The sequence below is a fragment of the Bactrocera neohumeralis genome, chromosome 6 (assembly GCF_024586455.1).
Source record: "Bactrocera neohumeralis isolate Rockhampton chromosome 6, APGP_CSIRO_Bneo_wtdbg2-racon-allhic-juicebox.fasta_v2, whole genome shotgun sequence".
Lineage (NCBI taxonomy): Eukaryota > Metazoa > Arthropoda > Insecta > Diptera > Tephritidae > Bactrocera > Bactrocera neohumeralis.
The window spans coordinates 48,341,029-48,358,623 of record NC_065923.1 but is presented as its reverse complement, the minus strand read 5'-3'; the positions used below and the strand labels follow the sequence as shown (position 1 = coordinate 48,358,623).

Genomic DNA, 17,595 nt, shown 5'->3' with positions numbered 1-17,595 from the left:
GAATTAGAAAAAACAAGCAACCAAGTATTTAAAAGTTTTGAATTCTTCTACTGATAATAATGACCAAATATCAATAAAGTTTAAATAATTCATAAAACAGCATTTATTAAGTAAGCATTCGACAATAAAACGGGTCACTTCGTTCCTCTGCGTACGGATTTATTATATTCGTTCAAAGTCAAATACATATGTACATATTTGTAATAGATTTCGTATTCCGACGCATATTTATTTGATCTGTTTTTGGGAAATTTTGTATAAGGTCCCGGTTTGGAATATTTTGTACAAGCTTTGACGTTCCAAACAATCCAAACAAATATCTGTTTTTTGTTTTTGCTGGAATGTATATTTTTGCTTGTAAGTTGGCATCCTTGAAGATAAAAAATTTTCCCCCGCGAAGGCAGGCACCTTGTCGTGGTGCGGGGGCTTAGTCGAATCATTAATCAGCCCTTATTAGCGGATGGCAGTGTACACATTTGAGTACCAGTACTTGGTGTGTGCACTCCATTCCTCTGACTCGGGCTGCTTTTTGAACGATGACCAAGTTCTGCCAATACCCCCTAATCCAGGGTGTAAAGCGACACCGTGCCCATTGGATGGTTTGCAGCCAGGGGGTTTAACAGACCGGCTGTATTTGAACGGCGCCTTCCTGACACCGGGCCGCCTCAGGGAGTAACTGTGGCCTTACCGCGGCATGGGGCGCTGTCGTGGTGTACCGTTTGAATTCCCCACTATATTACTTAGACTGCTGAGCTCGCCTCGTCGAGCAGGTGGTCGTACGAACAAGATGAATTCAAATACTTACTCAAATAACAATTATAAATCAAACGAAAGGGCTTTGGCCGATCTATTGGGTCAGTTGGTGAGGGGTAGAAACAACTCACCACCTGGCTACAGTAGAGGGAGACTAGGAGGTAGTAGCGGCGGTGGCGGACCCATAAATAATTATGGAGGACCGAATGGTGGTGGAAGTGGAGGTGGTGGGGGTTTAGGCTCTTGGGGCGTAAATGCACCGAATGATTGGAATCAAGGTGGAAGTAGTGGTAGTTACGGAAATAGTGGACGTGGAGGTGGTGGCGGTGGCTACGGAAATAGTGGGAGTGGAGGTGGTGGTAGTGGCAATATGATGTCATTAATGCAACGTGGTGGGGGTATGAACATGAGTAATGGTGGTGGTGATGGTGGTGGCTTTGGTGGTATGCCACAAGGAGGTGGCATGAACGATGGCTACGGTGGCATGCCACAAGGCGGTGGTATGAATAACAACTTTGGTGGCATGCAACAGGGCAACAATTATATGGGTATGTCAGGAGGTAATCAAGGTGGTTTCGGTGGGATGCCATCAAATAGGGGAATGAACGATGGTGGTTTTGGCGGCGGCGGTGGTGGAGGTAGTCGATTTCCACAAAATAATTTTGATGGGGATGGGTTTGATAATTGTCCACCACCTCCATCTGGTCGCTCACGTGGCACGTGGGTTAGTGGAGCTACTAATCGTAGTAACCGCAATGTGACGTCGCAATCAGTGCGCAATTCAAGCCGCTCATCGAGTTCAACGCACGACAGACGAAACTTAGGTGGTTCGAAAACGTCACTTTCATCGAAAGGTAGTCGCAGCGGAGGTGCCTCATCTTCAGGTAATGCTTCAAAACCTGTACAGGCACTGAAACGTAAAGCGCCACCAAATTCCGCTCCGCCTGCAAAAATAAGTACCAATGCAAATAATGATAAACGAAAATCCGCTCAAGCAAATCAAACAACCGCTCAACCAAAAAAACCATCCGCTGAAGCAAATAAAACATCCGCTGTTAGTCCTAGACGGGTGCTGACATCAACTGGTGGTCGTTGGTACCAACATTTCTTATCAAAAGGCATGAAACCAAACGATGCCAAAAAGAAGGCTTTTGAAAATAACAATAAGCCATTTACGGCAGGAGCTGAAGGGGCGGCAGCGGCAAGAAGGGTCAGAAGACCATTCCCCCCACCCCTGGATACGTATATACGACTTGCGATTTTCGCAAAGGGTTTTCCCGAAGTTATATTGGAAACCGATGATCTATCAGCCCTCGAAGAACGGATCGTCGATGAGGTTGCCAATAGTAGCACCGAATCAAAATTGCAATTTGAAAGGTTACTTCGGAAACCGGGCGTGATGGTTGTTGATTGCGCAAATCAGAAAACCGCAGATTGGCTGATAGACACTATTCCCAAATTGAATTGGGAGAGTACTGAATTGGCAATTTGTTATGAAGCAGACATTCCAGACGCGTACATAATGACCCTCTCGTTGCCAAGAAGTGCTGGCCAAGATTATGATCAGACGTTGTCTTTAATTCAGTCACAAAATACCGATTTGACCACCGATTCATGGGAATGGGTACAGGAGCGTGAAGATGGTGATAGATCAATTCTTACCATCCGTGTTGATAAGGAATCACACGCTGCAATTAAAGAAAAGAAGTGGAAAATATTTTACAAATTCGGTTTAGTAGAAGTAAATTTTGCCCGCTATATACGTTTTGCTATAAGTATACGCTCGAATGAAGTAGGGGGTGCCGAGAAAGCTAAGGTTAAAGAAGAAAAGTCAGTTGGTGGAGGCGATAAAGAAACAACAGCGGAAGCGACTAACGAAATCCAACCTTCTCCGCCACCCGCTCCAATAATCAGCAAATGAATTTAAAATGTAAGGAATTTTAAAATTACATTATTGTTCTAATTTTAGCTAAAACTGTATTTATTTTGTTAATTTTTTAGGTATGCGGTATCTGCATCTAATATATAACACACTCTTCTCAGTTCAAGACATAACATCTTTTCGAAACAATTGACCATGTTCGACAGATTTGATTAATGGGTAAGTTTTAATTTTTTTGAGTATAATAATAACCATTTAGAAAGTTAAAATGTGCGTCTTAAGTAAAAAATGGTGTTAGGTTATAAAAGGCGATTAATTTGACAAATCATTTAGGCGAGTTAGGCGTATTTTTAGAATCAGTTATATGTTAACTAAAATAAAATAAAAAGGTAGCCAAAGGATTATTATTCGAACTGAATAACATGTTTAGAACCCTCAGCGTACTTTACGTTAGTTGTACCATGAACAGGATATATTAAGTTTATCACGAAGGTTATAAATCCCAGAAGGAAACGTCGGAGAATTTAAAAAACATACAAAAATTATCAGCATGACGAGCTGAATAGATTTAGCCATGCCAATCTCTCTATATACGCGCACTTAGTTTTTGAGATATCGATCTGAGATTTTGCTCACGTTCTTTCTTCTTATAAAGCTACTCAGTTCCCGAAAGCGATCGACCAGAACCAAGTTTGTGTATGGAAAACTTTTTCATTTGAAGAGGTATTTCATATTGTCCAAGGCAACTCTATAATCTCTGCAGAAATTTTTCATTTGTTTATAATGGGTTGTCAAAAAAGTCTTGCGGTATTTTGTTTTGATTTTTTTTTGTATTGAAATAGAAATGAATTTTTGATGACTCATGCCCAGCACTTGACCAATGCTACGGCTGCTACTATGACGGTCTCTTTCGACCAATTCAGCGATTTTATCGCAATTTTCGACGACAGGCCTTCCGGAGCGTGGCGCATCTTCGACCACCTCTACACCAGAACGAAAACGTTGAAACCATCGTTGTGCGGTGGAAATGGAAACTGTATCGGGTCCATATCTTCTTCTTCTTAATTGGCGTAGACACCGCTTACGCGATTATAGCCGAGTTAACAACAGCGCGCCAGTCGTTTCTCCTTTTCGCTACGTGGCGCCATTTGGATATTCCAAGCGTAGCCAGGTCCTTCTCCACTTGGTCCTTCCAACGGAGTGGAGGTCTTCCTCTTCCTCTGCTTCCCCCGGCGGGTACAGCGTCGAATACTTTCAGAGCTGGAGTGTTTTCGTCCATTCGGACGACATGACCTAGCCAGCGTAGCCGCTGTCTTTTGATTCGCTGAGCTATGTCAATGTCGTCATATATCTCATACAGCTCATCGTTCCATCGAATGCGATATTCGCCGTGCCCAATGCGCAAAGGACCGTAAATCTTCCGCAGAACTTTTTTCTCGAAAACTCGAAAAGTCAATTCATCAGTTGTTGTCATCTTCCAAACCTCTGCACCATATAGCAGGACGGGAATTATGAGTGACTTATAGAGTTTGGTTTTTGTTCGTCGAGAGGGGACTTTACTTCTCAATTGTCTACTCAGTCCGAAGTAGCACCTGTTGGCAAGAGTTATCCTACGTTGGATTTCCAGGTTGACATTGTTGGAGGTGTTTACACTGGTTCCCAAATATACGAAATTATCTAAAACTTCAAAGTTATGACTGTCAACAGTGACTCCCCCTGCGGGTAGGGGGGACCCCATTGGGTTCGGGGGGGAAACAGATTATACCCGTGGTAAGGCATGCCTGTCGTAAGAGGCGACTAATATCCTGGCTACCAGTTCCCTAGCCCATTCAGGTAACTCCAATCTGCTCATTGGGTTTGGCCCTTTGTGGAGATTCGTGGTGGTTGTGGTTTTAACCCAAATCGCGGGAAGAACTGACCTTGTCAGTTGAATGTGGAGTTGCATTGCAACCGGGTGCCGGACCCAAAGTACGGCAGAGGTTTAAAGATGGGCCTTGAACACTACCAAGGTGGTTAGTGTGTACATGCCACACTGCCAATTGGTACTGAAAATGCTTAGCATTCTCAGGGCGCTGATCAACGCATTGTTTTGATCTGTTGTGCTTTTGAGCGCCGTGGAGTAAGGCTGTCATCAGCAGATACCCACGTAAAACACACCGGATGTTGTCAACAGTGACGTGAGTGCCAAGTCGCGAGTGCGACGACTGTTTGTTTGATGGCAGGAGATATTTCGTCTTGCCCTCGTTCACTGCCAGACCCATTTGCTTTGCCTCCTTGTCCAGTCTGGAGAGAGCAGAACTAACGGCGCGGGTGTTGAGGCCGATGATATCAATATTTTTCTCTCCGCTGCAACACAGCACTCCTCGTCGTACCAGCTTTCTTTTGCATTTTCCGAAAACCAATGGTTTCGATTGCAGCTGTACGTAAGGAGCTTGAAATGCCGTCCCACAGTTCCCTTATACCGAGTTGCTGACGAGTGCTCTCAGAGAGCAGGAGTGCAATTCGATTAGAAAATCGTTCGGTTATCTGTTGTGATTGCAGCTTCTCGGCGTCGAACCTTTCTTGTGTTTGTTGACTTGCGTTTTTTGCTGCACAGAGGCGGGTGCGAATCTTGGCTGCAACAAGATAGTGGTTCGAGTACGTGTTAGAACCTCGAACACTGGAGACGTGTCTTCCGTCTATCACAACATGATCGATCTGGTTTTTCGATCCGGGCACAGCCAGGTGGCTTCATGAATCTTCTTATGCTGGAAGCTAGTTTTACAGGTAACCATTTTTCGGGCTCAGCGAAGTCGATCAGCCTCAACCCATTTGGGGATGTTTTCTCGTGGAGGCTGAATTTACCGACCGTCTTGCCAAAGATACTTTCTTTGCCCACCCTGGCGTCAAAGTCGCCAAAAGCACGATTTTGACATCGTGGTGGGGGCAGCGCTCTTAAGTGTGCTCCAAGTGTGCTCCAAGTGCTCATAGAGGCATCTTTAATCACATCGTCCTTCTCTTCCGTCGGGGCGTGGGCGCAAATCAGAGATATGTTGAAAAACCTCGCTTTGATGCGGATTGTGGCTAGACGTTCATACTCGGCGACGGAGTCTCTCTCCCACCACGAATCCCACACCAAACTTGCGCTCCTTTATACGGCCACTGTAGTAAACACCACAAGGACCTACTCGTCTCAGTCATTGTCCCGTCCATCGCATTTCTTGGACGCCGGTGATGTCAGGCTTCACTCTAACGAGGTTATCAACCAGCTGGGCAGCGGCACCTTCCCAATTAAGAGACCGGACATTCCAGGTGCATGCCCTCAATTCGTAGTCCTTATTTGGTTTCCCATTGTCGTCATCAAAAGGGGGGTCACTCCTCCGAGGCTTGTTGCTTCTTTTCACTGGGGGTGTTTTTTACGTGGCGGGTCCCAAACCCAGCGCACAACCCTATGCAGAGAATGTTTCGCCTTCTCGCTTTAGCTCGCCTTCAAACGGATGTTCTTAGGCTACCCAGAGGATACTTGGTCAAAGACCGGAAGTCGTGAGCTGCTTGAGCCATATGTAAAAGAATCGTTTCTGGCCACTCCCAAGCGAATGGCGATCAGAAAACTTTCCTCACTTGCGTGAACTTCTACACATGACCCCATCCTCTCGGGTCCATATACTGCTCAAATTTTATTGGCGGCTTGAGATGCCTTTTTGCCTTTATCGTAGTAGTACTGTAAAATATGCCGTATTTTCTCTTTATTTTGTTCCATGTTTGCGACGCTATAACTCACGAACGACTTAAAAGAAACGACGATCAAACACGTGTTAGCGCGTGAAATGAGCTTTCGAAAAAGGTATAGCATGACCCGATGCGTCGAATAAAACTAGAACTACGCGCTTTCAGCGCCAACTAGCGAAAATACCGCAAGACTTTTTTGACAAACTATTATATAGTATATGGCTGCCTTACAAACTGGTCGATTAGAATCAAATGGTTGAATGTAATCTTTTGAATTTGTGGACAATTTTTTGTCCCTACAACAACAACATTTGACAGTAAACAAATCCCTAAACTCCAATATATCAATTACTACGATTCCTAGCGAAATATATTTTCATAATATTTCCATTTTGTGCACATAATCTATAAATTCTTGGAAAGAACAATTATCGTGGATTATCACATATTGAAAAAATATTATTCTTAACTTCTGTAGCACTTTTTCTTTCGTACATAATAATTATTTTTTTATTTCTTATTATATTGCAATATAAAGTTCGTAATTCTTATATTATCGAAATTTAACTCGATTTATTTTATTTTTTATTATACATTTTTCAGTTGGATGCCTGAAAGTGGCCGTTGGCGATATACAAAGAATACTATAAGCTAACTTCTTCAACAAATAATAGTAAGAAACTTCCTTTATCAATCGAATTCATAACGGAACTCATACAGGAAAATCGTGCTGTACATTAAAAGAATAACATACGGCGATGACTGAGTCCTGTTGTCCGTGTGTAACGTCAATTGTTTTGGAAATGATATATCAAGTAAATATTTTCTAATTTATTTCAATCCTCAAGTACATATAAAATTGTAAGATTTATTTATGTAAAGCTGCTTGGTCAGCCCTTGATACATTATGAAAAGTTGTATTACCGTCAGCATCAATAAAATTCTACTAGATGGCGATTTGAATGAAGCCCCTCTTAAAATAGTCTTTGTTATTTTCAGATATAAACTAAACAAATCTGTTGTACATCAAAAAGATATCAGGGAAACATTGCTAGCAGTAAAAAAATCTAAAGCTAAACTTGCATTGATTAGAATAGTGTTGTTGTTAGCTGAGTTATAAAATTAATAATTATTTATAACTTTAAGCATTTTGATATTGTTTGAGAGTGTATTAAAATATCATATCAGCATTAGGATTGAAGTGAGCGTTAACATTTGTTATTAGTATGTAGTAGCGTAGGAGTTTTCCCCCGCGATGGCAGGCACCTTGTCGTGGTGCGGGGGCTTAGTCGAATCATAAATCAGACCTTATTAGCGGATGGCAGTGTACACATTTGAGTACCAGTACTTGCTGTGTGTGCACTCCATTCCTCTGATTCGGGCTGCTTTTTGAACGATGACCAAGTTCTGCCAATACCCCCTAATCCAGGGTGTAAAGCGACACCGTGCCCATTGGATGGTTTGCAGCCAGGGGGTTTAACAGACCGGCTGTATTTGAACGGCGCCTTCCTGACACCGGGCCGCCTCAGGGAGTAACTGTGGCCTTACCGCGGCATGGGGCGCTGTCGTGGTGTACCGTTTGAATTCCCCACTATATTACTTAGACTACTGAGCTCGCCTCGTCGAGCAGGTGGTCGTACGAACAAGATGAAGTCAACTAACAATTATACAAATTACAATCCAAATCAACAAGTATTAACTCAGTTAATAGGTCAATTGATGAGAGGTGGCAACTCATCAAATGGCTATAGATCAAGAAGTGGAGGTGGTGGGTCCAGACAAAGAGGCAGCGTCAGACGAACAGCCACAAGAATAAGGCGTCGACCAGGAATTAGAACGCATGCCAGTGCATCGACGCGAAGACCACTGTCTACTAAACCATCAAGTAGCGGTACGAGTACGAAGAAACCTTCGTCAACAAGTGCAACACAAAAGCGAAGTGCCACAGAAAGTAAAGCTGAACCTGACAAGAAAAAAACCACTTCGGATGACAAAACAAAAAGTGGTGACACTAAGGAAAGCAAAGCAAAAGCAAACGATCCTCTTTTGAAGGGGTTGTGCGAATCGGGTGTGCGATGGTATATGCGATATATAAAGGAAGGATTAGAACCGAAAGTGGCATGCAAAAAAGCTTGGGAACACCGTACAGAACCGGTGGAATATGAACCTCAATGGGGAAAAGAATTCCAAGCGAGAGAAGTCGAAGACGAGCCAAGATACCGACAGCGTATACGAAGAAGGGTAGCGAAAAGTGTTGAGATCAACGAGGACTACCGTATTGCGGTACATCCCAAAGATTTCCCGGATCAAATGCTGGACTTGGATTCGGTAATAGCACTGGAAGAGGCCATTGCTGCGGAAATAGCTAAAGGAGCCAATGGAAAACTGCAATTCTCCAATGCCCATATGCGACCAGGTGCATTACTCTGTGATTGCGTAAATGAGGAAACCGTTAATTGGCTAAAAGATATCGTCACCAAGCTATCTGAATGGGAGGGTCCCGAGCTGACGACAAGCCAAGAACGTGTTATTCCAGACGCTTATGTGATGACAGCGGCTTTATCGAAGAGCATTGAGCAAGATTTCCAACGCACATTGGCCTTGATTGCTGCGCAAAATGAAGATTTAAATACCGAAGTGTGGAAATTAGTGAATGAACGTTCAGAGGATGGAAAGAATGTGGTGACGATACGTGTAGATAAGGATTCCTTCAATACAATGAAGCGACATGAATGGAAACTTTATTATCGATTTGAAAAAGTCAACGTGCATTTCCATCGCTACTTAAGATATAGCAAAAAACCTACTTTATGGATAACGAACCCCAGTTGCCACAAACAAAATCAGGTGAAACCACCTGGTCCATCAAATGCAGTATAAAATAAAATAAAAAAAAAACGGTAAGTGGAGCACACCATTGCAAATTGTTACAAATGTGATGCTAAAGATCTCTTGTACCTTTTCAGTTCAAAAATCTTCCTCCTTGAATGAAGTGATTTCTTTGTCTTTCCACTTGCAACAACCCCAAAATCCTAAGTGAATAGAAGCTTCAGCGGAGTGAAAGTATAACCAAGAAATGAGGTGAGCATTAAAAATGGCAGACCTGCTCTTTATAGACATCTAAGCTGTTAGTTTCTCTGCTTAATAGCTTTTAGTGAATTTAACCAGATCTTTAAAAGTGTTCTTTTTGGTTTTAATTTACTTTTATTTTTATTTTTTGTTTGGATGGCAGCTATTTGGATTATTTTCCAAAGCAGCAATATAATCTCCAAAGAAATGATTCAGATCGAACCACTATAGCATATAGTTATCATACAAACTGGTTAATCAAAATCTTAACTTCTCCACAGTTAACGTTTTTTCTGATTTCTGTCAAACTTTGTTCCATTTTTTTGCAAACCATATAGTTTTTACCTTGATCCTATTACTTTTTGGAAAACCCAAAATACACTGATTATTAACCCAACAACAAAAACAAAATTCCCGAGTTATCACAGCTTACCAAATAATTTCAGTTTTTAAATTATGTATCGGGTGTTTGAGCGTAACGTGAACAAGATATTGTTCAAAATTGTTTTTTTGTGATCACTTTTTTTGTAAAAATATTGTATAAATTTTTTTTTAGATATCTGTTTATGTCACGGTTGTACCAAATAACCTATAAGTTAAAATAATATAAATCATTCGGATGTGTTTTGGCTTGCTTTTAATTACGCTAACGGACATAACTTGCCCTACCAGCTCTTAATTCTGGTTAAACTTCCAGCTGGACAGATTCAATTAAAAGCGGAGAAAAAATTAAAAATCATTTTGTTGCTATAAACTTTAAGATAACCACTAAATATTCACTAAGTAAGAATGCTCATAAATTTATAAACTGGCATATATATGTACATACATACATACATATATCTACATAAATTAATAAGGTCCAGCTATTGACCACAAAATTATACTTTTTAAGGAAATCTTTAGACTACTACAGACCTGTATAAAATTGGATGTCCCCTTTGCATATAAAATTTGTACAAATGTACATTTGTATTCCTATGTACATACATATGTACGTATGAATGCAGATCTAAATGCTACATACAAGTTTTCATTTGTTCTTATATGCTAATTTGACTGCTAATTGGTAATATATCTTACTTTGACTTGCCGCATACTATATATCCACATCTGAATATGGTATGTTTGTATATGATTGTAGATATGTGCTTTATTGCAATTTTTCGTGCTTTTATCATCTATGCTAATTTATCAAAGAAATATGGATGCAAATATATGTGTGTCAATACTTTCAAATATTTAATCTGGAAGACTTTTTATAACTTTTCAAAAATTTCATCATTCCATAAGGAAAAAAAAGGCATAATGAGGCTAGTTCAAGAGCGGCTGTTTTATTAGGGATTTTGTTCATTTGCAAGTTAGTAAAAGTGTGTTTTTTTTTGAAAAGGTATTTTATTTAATAAATAAATCAAAATAAGGTACATTTCCAGAATTAAATGTACTTCAAAAATCGTCGATTCATTTTTAAACCTTTTGCATTTTTGTGCTTAAAAATATATTTCAAATCCAAAAACAAAAAACTGAATTATTCACCTAAGGTCCAGTCATAGTTTTGCTTTTTGACAAAATGGTGGCTTTCCAAAACAACCGTTTCAAAATGACTAAAATTCGAAGTTCTAATCGGAAAAATTTTTCTCACCGAGCCGATTCCACTTAGTTAAAAAGTTTGTACAAATTCGCTCTTAGCTCTGTAACTATTTGCCGGATCAACCTCAAATTTTCGGAAAACATTTTCAAATACTTTATATGTGCATTCTATATACTACTGTGGGCAAAAAATAGTATGACTTTTTAATTAAAATTTTTTGTGCCGAATCAAATTTCTGTTGCCGAAACGTTCAGAATGTTGGAAGAAGCCTTCGGTGGTAATTGTTTGTCGTGTTTTGAGGTGGCGGAAATAATAGGCACACCCACTGTAAATTTGTTTAAAAGTAAAATTTTGAATCAAGACATGTCAAAAAAATTTAGTTTTTTTAATATATACATTCATGAATGAATGAATTCATAAATAATAATCTTGGTTTTGTAACTTGAACTTGATGAGAAGAAATTTAAAATATGGGCTGCGGAGTGCATTGGAACCCTTTTGAACCGAAAATGATGATGAAACCTACAAGAAAAGGAAAATTATGAGAATAAAACTCAATATCATAGACTATTCACAATATCTGAAAATTTACTTATACAAATACATACATACTTCGCTTATGTATGAAATACATTTTAGTTTCTCTTATACAAATTAGTATTAAATCTTAAGTATGGTATGCTTCTATTGTTAGTATAAGTCGAGTCTTTTGCGTTTTTATATAACGATTTGAACTTTATGAAAACAATTTCAATATATTATGTTTCTTTAATTATTTAAATGTTATTTCTAAAGCTTATTGACAAGTATTGAACACAATTTATTATATTTTGGTCATTCCCCACATTTGGAAATTTTTAGGTTAGATTGGGCACTATATGTAAACGATTACATTTACGGCGGTACAAGTTATATAACTAACATAACACAATTTTTAGCGAACTGAAATACTTTTTTTTTGTTTTCAATTTGCAGATTGAGTCCCCGTTCTAAGATTTAAATTTGAAATAATTTTTGAGAAACCATATTTTGCACATCATTATTTAACCACACTTATTTTTTTACTTGTTGTTTGTATTTTTCTAACAGTAGTTTTTGCATATGTCTTCTCGTCTACAGTTCGTTGTTGGCGTTTACTGCGCATCTGTGTCGCCCAAACTTGTTCCGGTAACTTTGGTATGTGTTCGCCTGTCGGATGATAACCATCGGCATCGGCTACATATGTCATCGTGATGGGTATGCCTTCTGCCGAAATGTACTGCACCACACCACTATGGCCGAACTCATTTCCCGCTGCTTTTGTTGTGATGCCGTTGGATGTTTGGAATTCGTAATGAAAATCACCGCTTTCATTGGGCGCCTGGTTTTTGTAGTAAATGGTGTGTGCATCACGATCAAGTGGTTTTACGGCCGCATGCACAGGTTGCAAGTGTTGTGCAAAGATATCACAGAAGACTACACACAAGAGGAGACGTTTAAACTGCAGATGAAAGAGAGAAGAGAAAAGAGCAACTATTTATTATCCATAAAGAACTATACTTAAGCCAGTTAAATTAAGCGGTGCATTAAGAACAAACCGTTGTTTGGAATTGTAGTCCAACTATGCTGTATCGAATTTTACGTGTCACCCGTATTTTAAACAACATTCCCATTATTTGATTCGTAATAGCGTCCAATGACACAGCTGACGGGGAATGAATAAATTCTGGAAGCACCGTCTGGAAGTTCAGTTAGCAGCACGTTTATTTGTTTTTCCACACACATATGTGTGTATATGCGTACACGCCGAATGTTTAGAACAACACAATGAATCTGCCGCTGGCGGATTCGTAACGAAATGAAGCGGGTTTCTGGTGCGATGGAAGCTTTTATAGATGCGTCGCTGATATGCAAATTAATTCGGCAAACAATTCTTAAAAGAAGAGAAAAATTGTCGTCGTTAATTAGTTTAGTGTCACAAAAACGACATGTCCATCCCTCTGCAAGTTGTTTATGTCAACTCGAGTGTTTGATGCGACGTGACGCGTGCGTATTTCACACATCAAGCACCGAGCAATAGTAATGCATGCAACAACCGCTATGTGGAGTGCGCTTTGATCGTTAGGAATCTTGTTTGGCACGTTTGTTGAATGTGTGTCTTTTGCGGAATTAAATAAATATTATGTAATGCTTAATTTCAACCATATTAATTGAACTGAACGACGGAGTTGTCAACTGATCGCTGTATAAATCATAAACATCATCAGAAAATATACTTAATTCACCAATTTCTACATACTGTGCATTCGAAAGCACGTGATGCTATAGAAGGAGCCCTATGGAGCGAGAATATTTATATCAGTATCAAATAAATAAAATCTTCATTGGTGCGCCGATATGGTAGCCACTAACTAAAGTCCTAAGTGTTGTAATTTGCTGGTAGACTGATGAAATGGTAGTTTTATAGTAGTAGTTGTAATGGTTTTCTAATTCCCGCTTGGGTGTGGGCCTCGGATACGCGCTGTTTCGACTGGGTCGGACCATGCACATAGGTGTCTCGAGTCATGCGGGGACTCGTGGAAAGCAGGACGTTGGGGTAGATTCTGGATAAGTAGCAGTTTTATCTGCGCCAGTATTCAGAATGAAGATTCTAGGGCAACTCGAGCTCGTCATCTGCAATGGGTGTTGGTTTGACTCCAATTCCGGCATTCACTGAAAAGGAGGTCGTTGAAGGAGTGCGTGAATGCGTGACTAAAATGATCTGCGTCTGAAGTCTGGTTGGTGTACTGTCCGATGTCGTCGACGTAGTTAAGGAAAAAGATCTCTTGATGTCATAGTCCGGAGTCCGTTATAGTCCGGATTTCAGTGTTCTGCCATGTCTGAAGTTTTTCGTCTGCGTTTCACTGCATTCAGGCGACCATATTGGTGGGGCGTAGTTAAGGACCGGCCGGACCCATGTTCTGCATCCCATTTGTTGCCGTCCTGTACTTTGGCAGTTATCGCGGTCGTATGAGGAGTGAAGGAACGCAGGCTATCTAATATTACACATAAAATCTTAGGATTTTTAACAGTCGGAATTTTAACGTCATCGACTGCAATGTTAAAATGCCTATATTCCTTCGACCAGTTAGTGAATATGGTCGGTGTGGATTTAGTGGGGCAGAGTGGTAGGTTCCTTGCAGAAAAGAATCGAGGAAGAGGGATTCAATCATCAATTTATTTCCACTAGAAGGAGGAGGTACAAATTCATATATCAAATGTCTAGTATGCGTCTTGCTTCTAAAGTATTACTAGGAGGAGGTTAGCATGAGAATGCAATTTAATAATTTTTAGTCGAAATTACTCAACAAGTTTCTGAGATGTGAAAATTAACCGATTTCTCATTTACTGAATTAGGGAATGATATTATGAAGTTCTTACTCTATTTACTTGATTAGAACTTTAGTTTAAAGTTCGTTAAACATCTTTCACTTTAAGTTTTAACACTGAACTCTAATTTGCTCTGCTCAGCTATAAGAAAGAAATTGTGCCGAATTATACATACGTGAAAGATGCAATAAGTGCGCACATAGCCATACATACACAATATACTTAATGTTTCCATTTTTGTAGGCTAAAATATGAGACCAACTAAGTTCTACTGTCTTTTGACAAAGATAGTAAAAAGTCGCCACTAAAAAATGACGAAATTGAATTTTTTTCCTAAGATTTTATAGATATTGAAAACCGGTCTTCAAATATCAAAACAATCAACTTAATTGGAAGTGGAATTTATTATACTCTCGCAACATAATGCAACAGAGTATAATCGTTTTTTTTTTTTTAATTTTAAAATAAAAAGAAAAGAGCAAACAGCATTTTACTTCATTTTGCTCTGTAGTGAGTATGTAGTTTAATATTAAAAAAATTACCTAAAGCATAGATACATTTGAAGAAATTATTTCCAACTTTGAGCTGAGTATATACATACATACAAATATATAAATAAGTGTACTGTATATACGAGGTTTGTTCAAAAAATATCATGATTTTTTATTTCTTATGAAAATACTTATTTATTCATGTATGTATATCCATTTTGTCCCATTCAAAGATTTATTTTCAAGATATATTGCACTTCTGCCAGCGTTTTTTCCAATCCTCAAAGCACTTAAAAAGTAATTTTTATAGTTCTTATTTAGTTTCTCCTTCCTTGCAGTTTTTATATCCAATTGTAACGTAGCGTCATCCTTTCATGTGTCTCTTATGTTTCGAGAAAAAAAAAATCACAGGGGCCAGGGCTAGAGAGCGTGAACAGGGGCATTATCATGGTGCCAATTGGGGTTTCTTTTTAACAAATCCGGGCGTTTCTTCGCGAAAATTTGCGCATAACTTTCAGGTAATATTCTTTATTCGTACGATCATTTGCTACGATTGTACGACGATTGGCTAATACTGTTTTCTTCACTTCATTAATTTTGTCGTTTTTTTGTATTCGGGCGCTCTTCTTCATTTCTTTGAGAACATTTTGTGCTATCGATAAAAGTTGCTTTTGTCAAAGATAGCTTCACCATATGCCACATTCAACTTACATAATTTTGTTTTTCACACAAAATGTATACAGATTCTTTGATCCATTTTTTGAAATAAGCAAAACTCGATTACGAACCAAAGCGTGACCAAGCAAAACAGATGTCAAAATTTTACTAAACACTCAAAATGGTCGACCCTATCAGCATAAATATCGGATATGAATACCAAGATAATGCAACAAAACAATCCAAAATCGAATACACGTAGCGATACTTTTTATATAAACCTCGTATATATGATCAGCTTGAGGAGCTGAATAGATTTCGCCATGTCCGTCCATCCGTCCGTCTGTCAGTCCGTCGGCGAGCTAATCCTCTAGTTTTAGAGATATAGATCTGAAACTTCACACGCCCTTCTCTCCCCAAGAAGTTGCCCGTTTATCGGAATGGCCGATATCGGACCACTGTAGCAAATAGCTGTCATCCTAATCGAACGGTCAGATTCACGTTCTTGTGTGAAACTTTTCTGTTTGTGAAATGTATTATAGCTTCGGTGCAAACGAAGATAACATTTCTTTTTTTTCTTGTTTTCAAATAACAACAACTTTTTCAGAGTCTAGGTGTTACGTTTAAAGTTCTCAAGTTGGAGATTGTGGATCTATATTTTATACTAGTCCATCTTATAGCAAGAAAAAACGTTAACTTCGGCTGCACCGAAGCTAATATACCCTTCCAGGTGAATTACTTTTAGTAACTATGTGTTCAGTTTGTATGGAAGCTACATATATGCTACAGTAATCTGATCTGAACAATTTTTCGGAGATTACATTGTCAAATGTGAAAGTTTTCCATACAAGAACTTGATTCCGATTGTTCAGTTTATATGGCAGCTATATGTTATAGTGGTCCGATATCGGCCGTTCCGACAAATGAGCAGCTTCTTGAAGAGAAAATGACGTCTTAAAAACTGAGGGACTAGTTCGTATATATACAGACGGACGGACGGACGGACGGACAGACAGACAGACAGACGGACATGGTTAAATCGACTCAGCTCAACATACTGATCATTTATATATATACTTTATAGGGTCTCCGACGCTTCTTTCTGGGTGTTACAAACATCGTGACAAACTTAATATACCCTGTTCAGGGTATAAAAAGGGAAGCATATACACTCGATTTCGTTAAGTGATCTTTCTTACCATCTAATATATTCACTATCAGTATATACCTACTTGTATGTTAGATTAAAATTTTACCGATTTTTTTCGGTATATAAGAGGCTTTGGAAATAAGTACAATACGGACACTCTTCATAACCGGAAAGCTCCCATAACTGGACAAATTTAGTCAACACAACGTTTTCATTACTATTTTCATACATTTGCTTTCAAGCCCAGTAAGTTCCAATGACCGAACACGGACTCTATTTTGGTAATATTTCGTTCAAATTATCTCTAAAAAACCGACAAGATTTCAAAACACGTGTCAAAGAAATTTTATATAATTTACAGTTCCCGACTTCTAAAATTCTTATTAATTTCTGTTGTTTTTAGAAAGTTTTTCTATATTAAAGAACAATACGGAAAATGTTCGCGTTGGCTCAACGTAAACTAATGGGATAATTGTCATTCATTCGCTCCTGGCTGACATTGGCTTCCATATATTTCTTCAGTAGGAATATATTTTTGAATTGCAGCATCTGACTGTAAGAATATACTACATATAATAACCACACGTGTTTGCACGCCACCATACGTGGACTGCTCCCTAAGTCGGGCAAAAACCCTGCGACTGTGAGTGTCCGGTTACGAGAAATTTCACTGTATTACATGTATGTATATGATTTCCGCCACTTTTGGAAAAAGAGTAGTTATTTATTGCTTTAATGGTACCATACGTGTTTCAATAAATATAATTTGGTTTAGATTATGAGACATGTTCATTGATCATATTATTTTATTTATTTTCATTAGATTAGGTTAGATTCGATAAATAAATGAGGATTGCATCGTGACCTATGGTTCTATATCAAAACGCCTCACTTAGTCCCAGCATAAAGGTATTGATAAATTCAAATATACTGATATGTGCTATTG

At 39.0% G+C, this 17,595-nt stretch overlaps 3 protein-coding genes across 3 annotated transcripts; 2 read left to right on the top strand and 1 right to left on the bottom strand.

The window, feature by feature from the left end:
* Positions 1-399: 399 nt before the first annotated feature.
* Positions 400-7,323, top strand: LOC126762733 (uncharacterized transmembrane protein DDB_G0289901-like). The gene is made up of 3 exons (XM_050479700.1): positions 400-2,683; positions 2,755-2,854; positions 6,947-7,323. The coding sequence occupies exon 1, from the start codon at positions 695-697 to the stop codon at positions 2,672-2,674; it is 1,980 nt and encodes a 659-aa protein (XP_050335657.1). The 5' UTR covers positions 400-694; the 3' UTR covers positions 2,675-2,683; positions 2,755-2,854; positions 6,947-7,323.
* Positions 7,324-7,598: 275 nt separating this feature from the next.
* On the top strand, positions 7,599-9,406 carry LOC126762734 (uncharacterized). The gene is made up of 2 exons (XM_050479702.1): positions 7,599-9,243; positions 9,310-9,406. The coding sequence occupies exon 1, from the start codon at positions 7,898-7,900 to the stop codon at positions 9,221-9,223; it is 1,326 nt and encodes a 441-aa protein (XP_050335659.1). The 5' UTR covers positions 7,599-7,897; the 3' UTR covers positions 9,224-9,243; positions 9,310-9,406.
* Positions 9,407-12,027: 2,621 nt separating this feature from the next.
* LOC126762735 (pupal cuticle protein Edg-78E-like) lies at positions 12,028-12,519 on the bottom strand (the record flags this gene model as incomplete). The annotated part of the gene is made up of 1 exon (XM_050479703.1): positions 12,028-12,519. A coding segment is annotated over one exon (477 nt), but the record flags the coding sequence as incomplete, so codon positions are not given.
* Positions 12,520-17,595: the final 5,076 nt, after the last annotated feature.

Bases quoted from the DNA above. Each gene is read 5' to 3' on its own strand.
- LOC126762734 (XM_050479702.1), top strand. From the start codon at position 7,898: ATGGGGCGCTGTCGTGGTGTACCGTTTGAATTCCCCACTATATTACTT.
- LOC126762733 (XM_050479700.1), top strand. From the start codon at position 695: ATGGGGCGCTGTCGTGGTGTACCGTTTGAATTCCCCACTATATTACTT.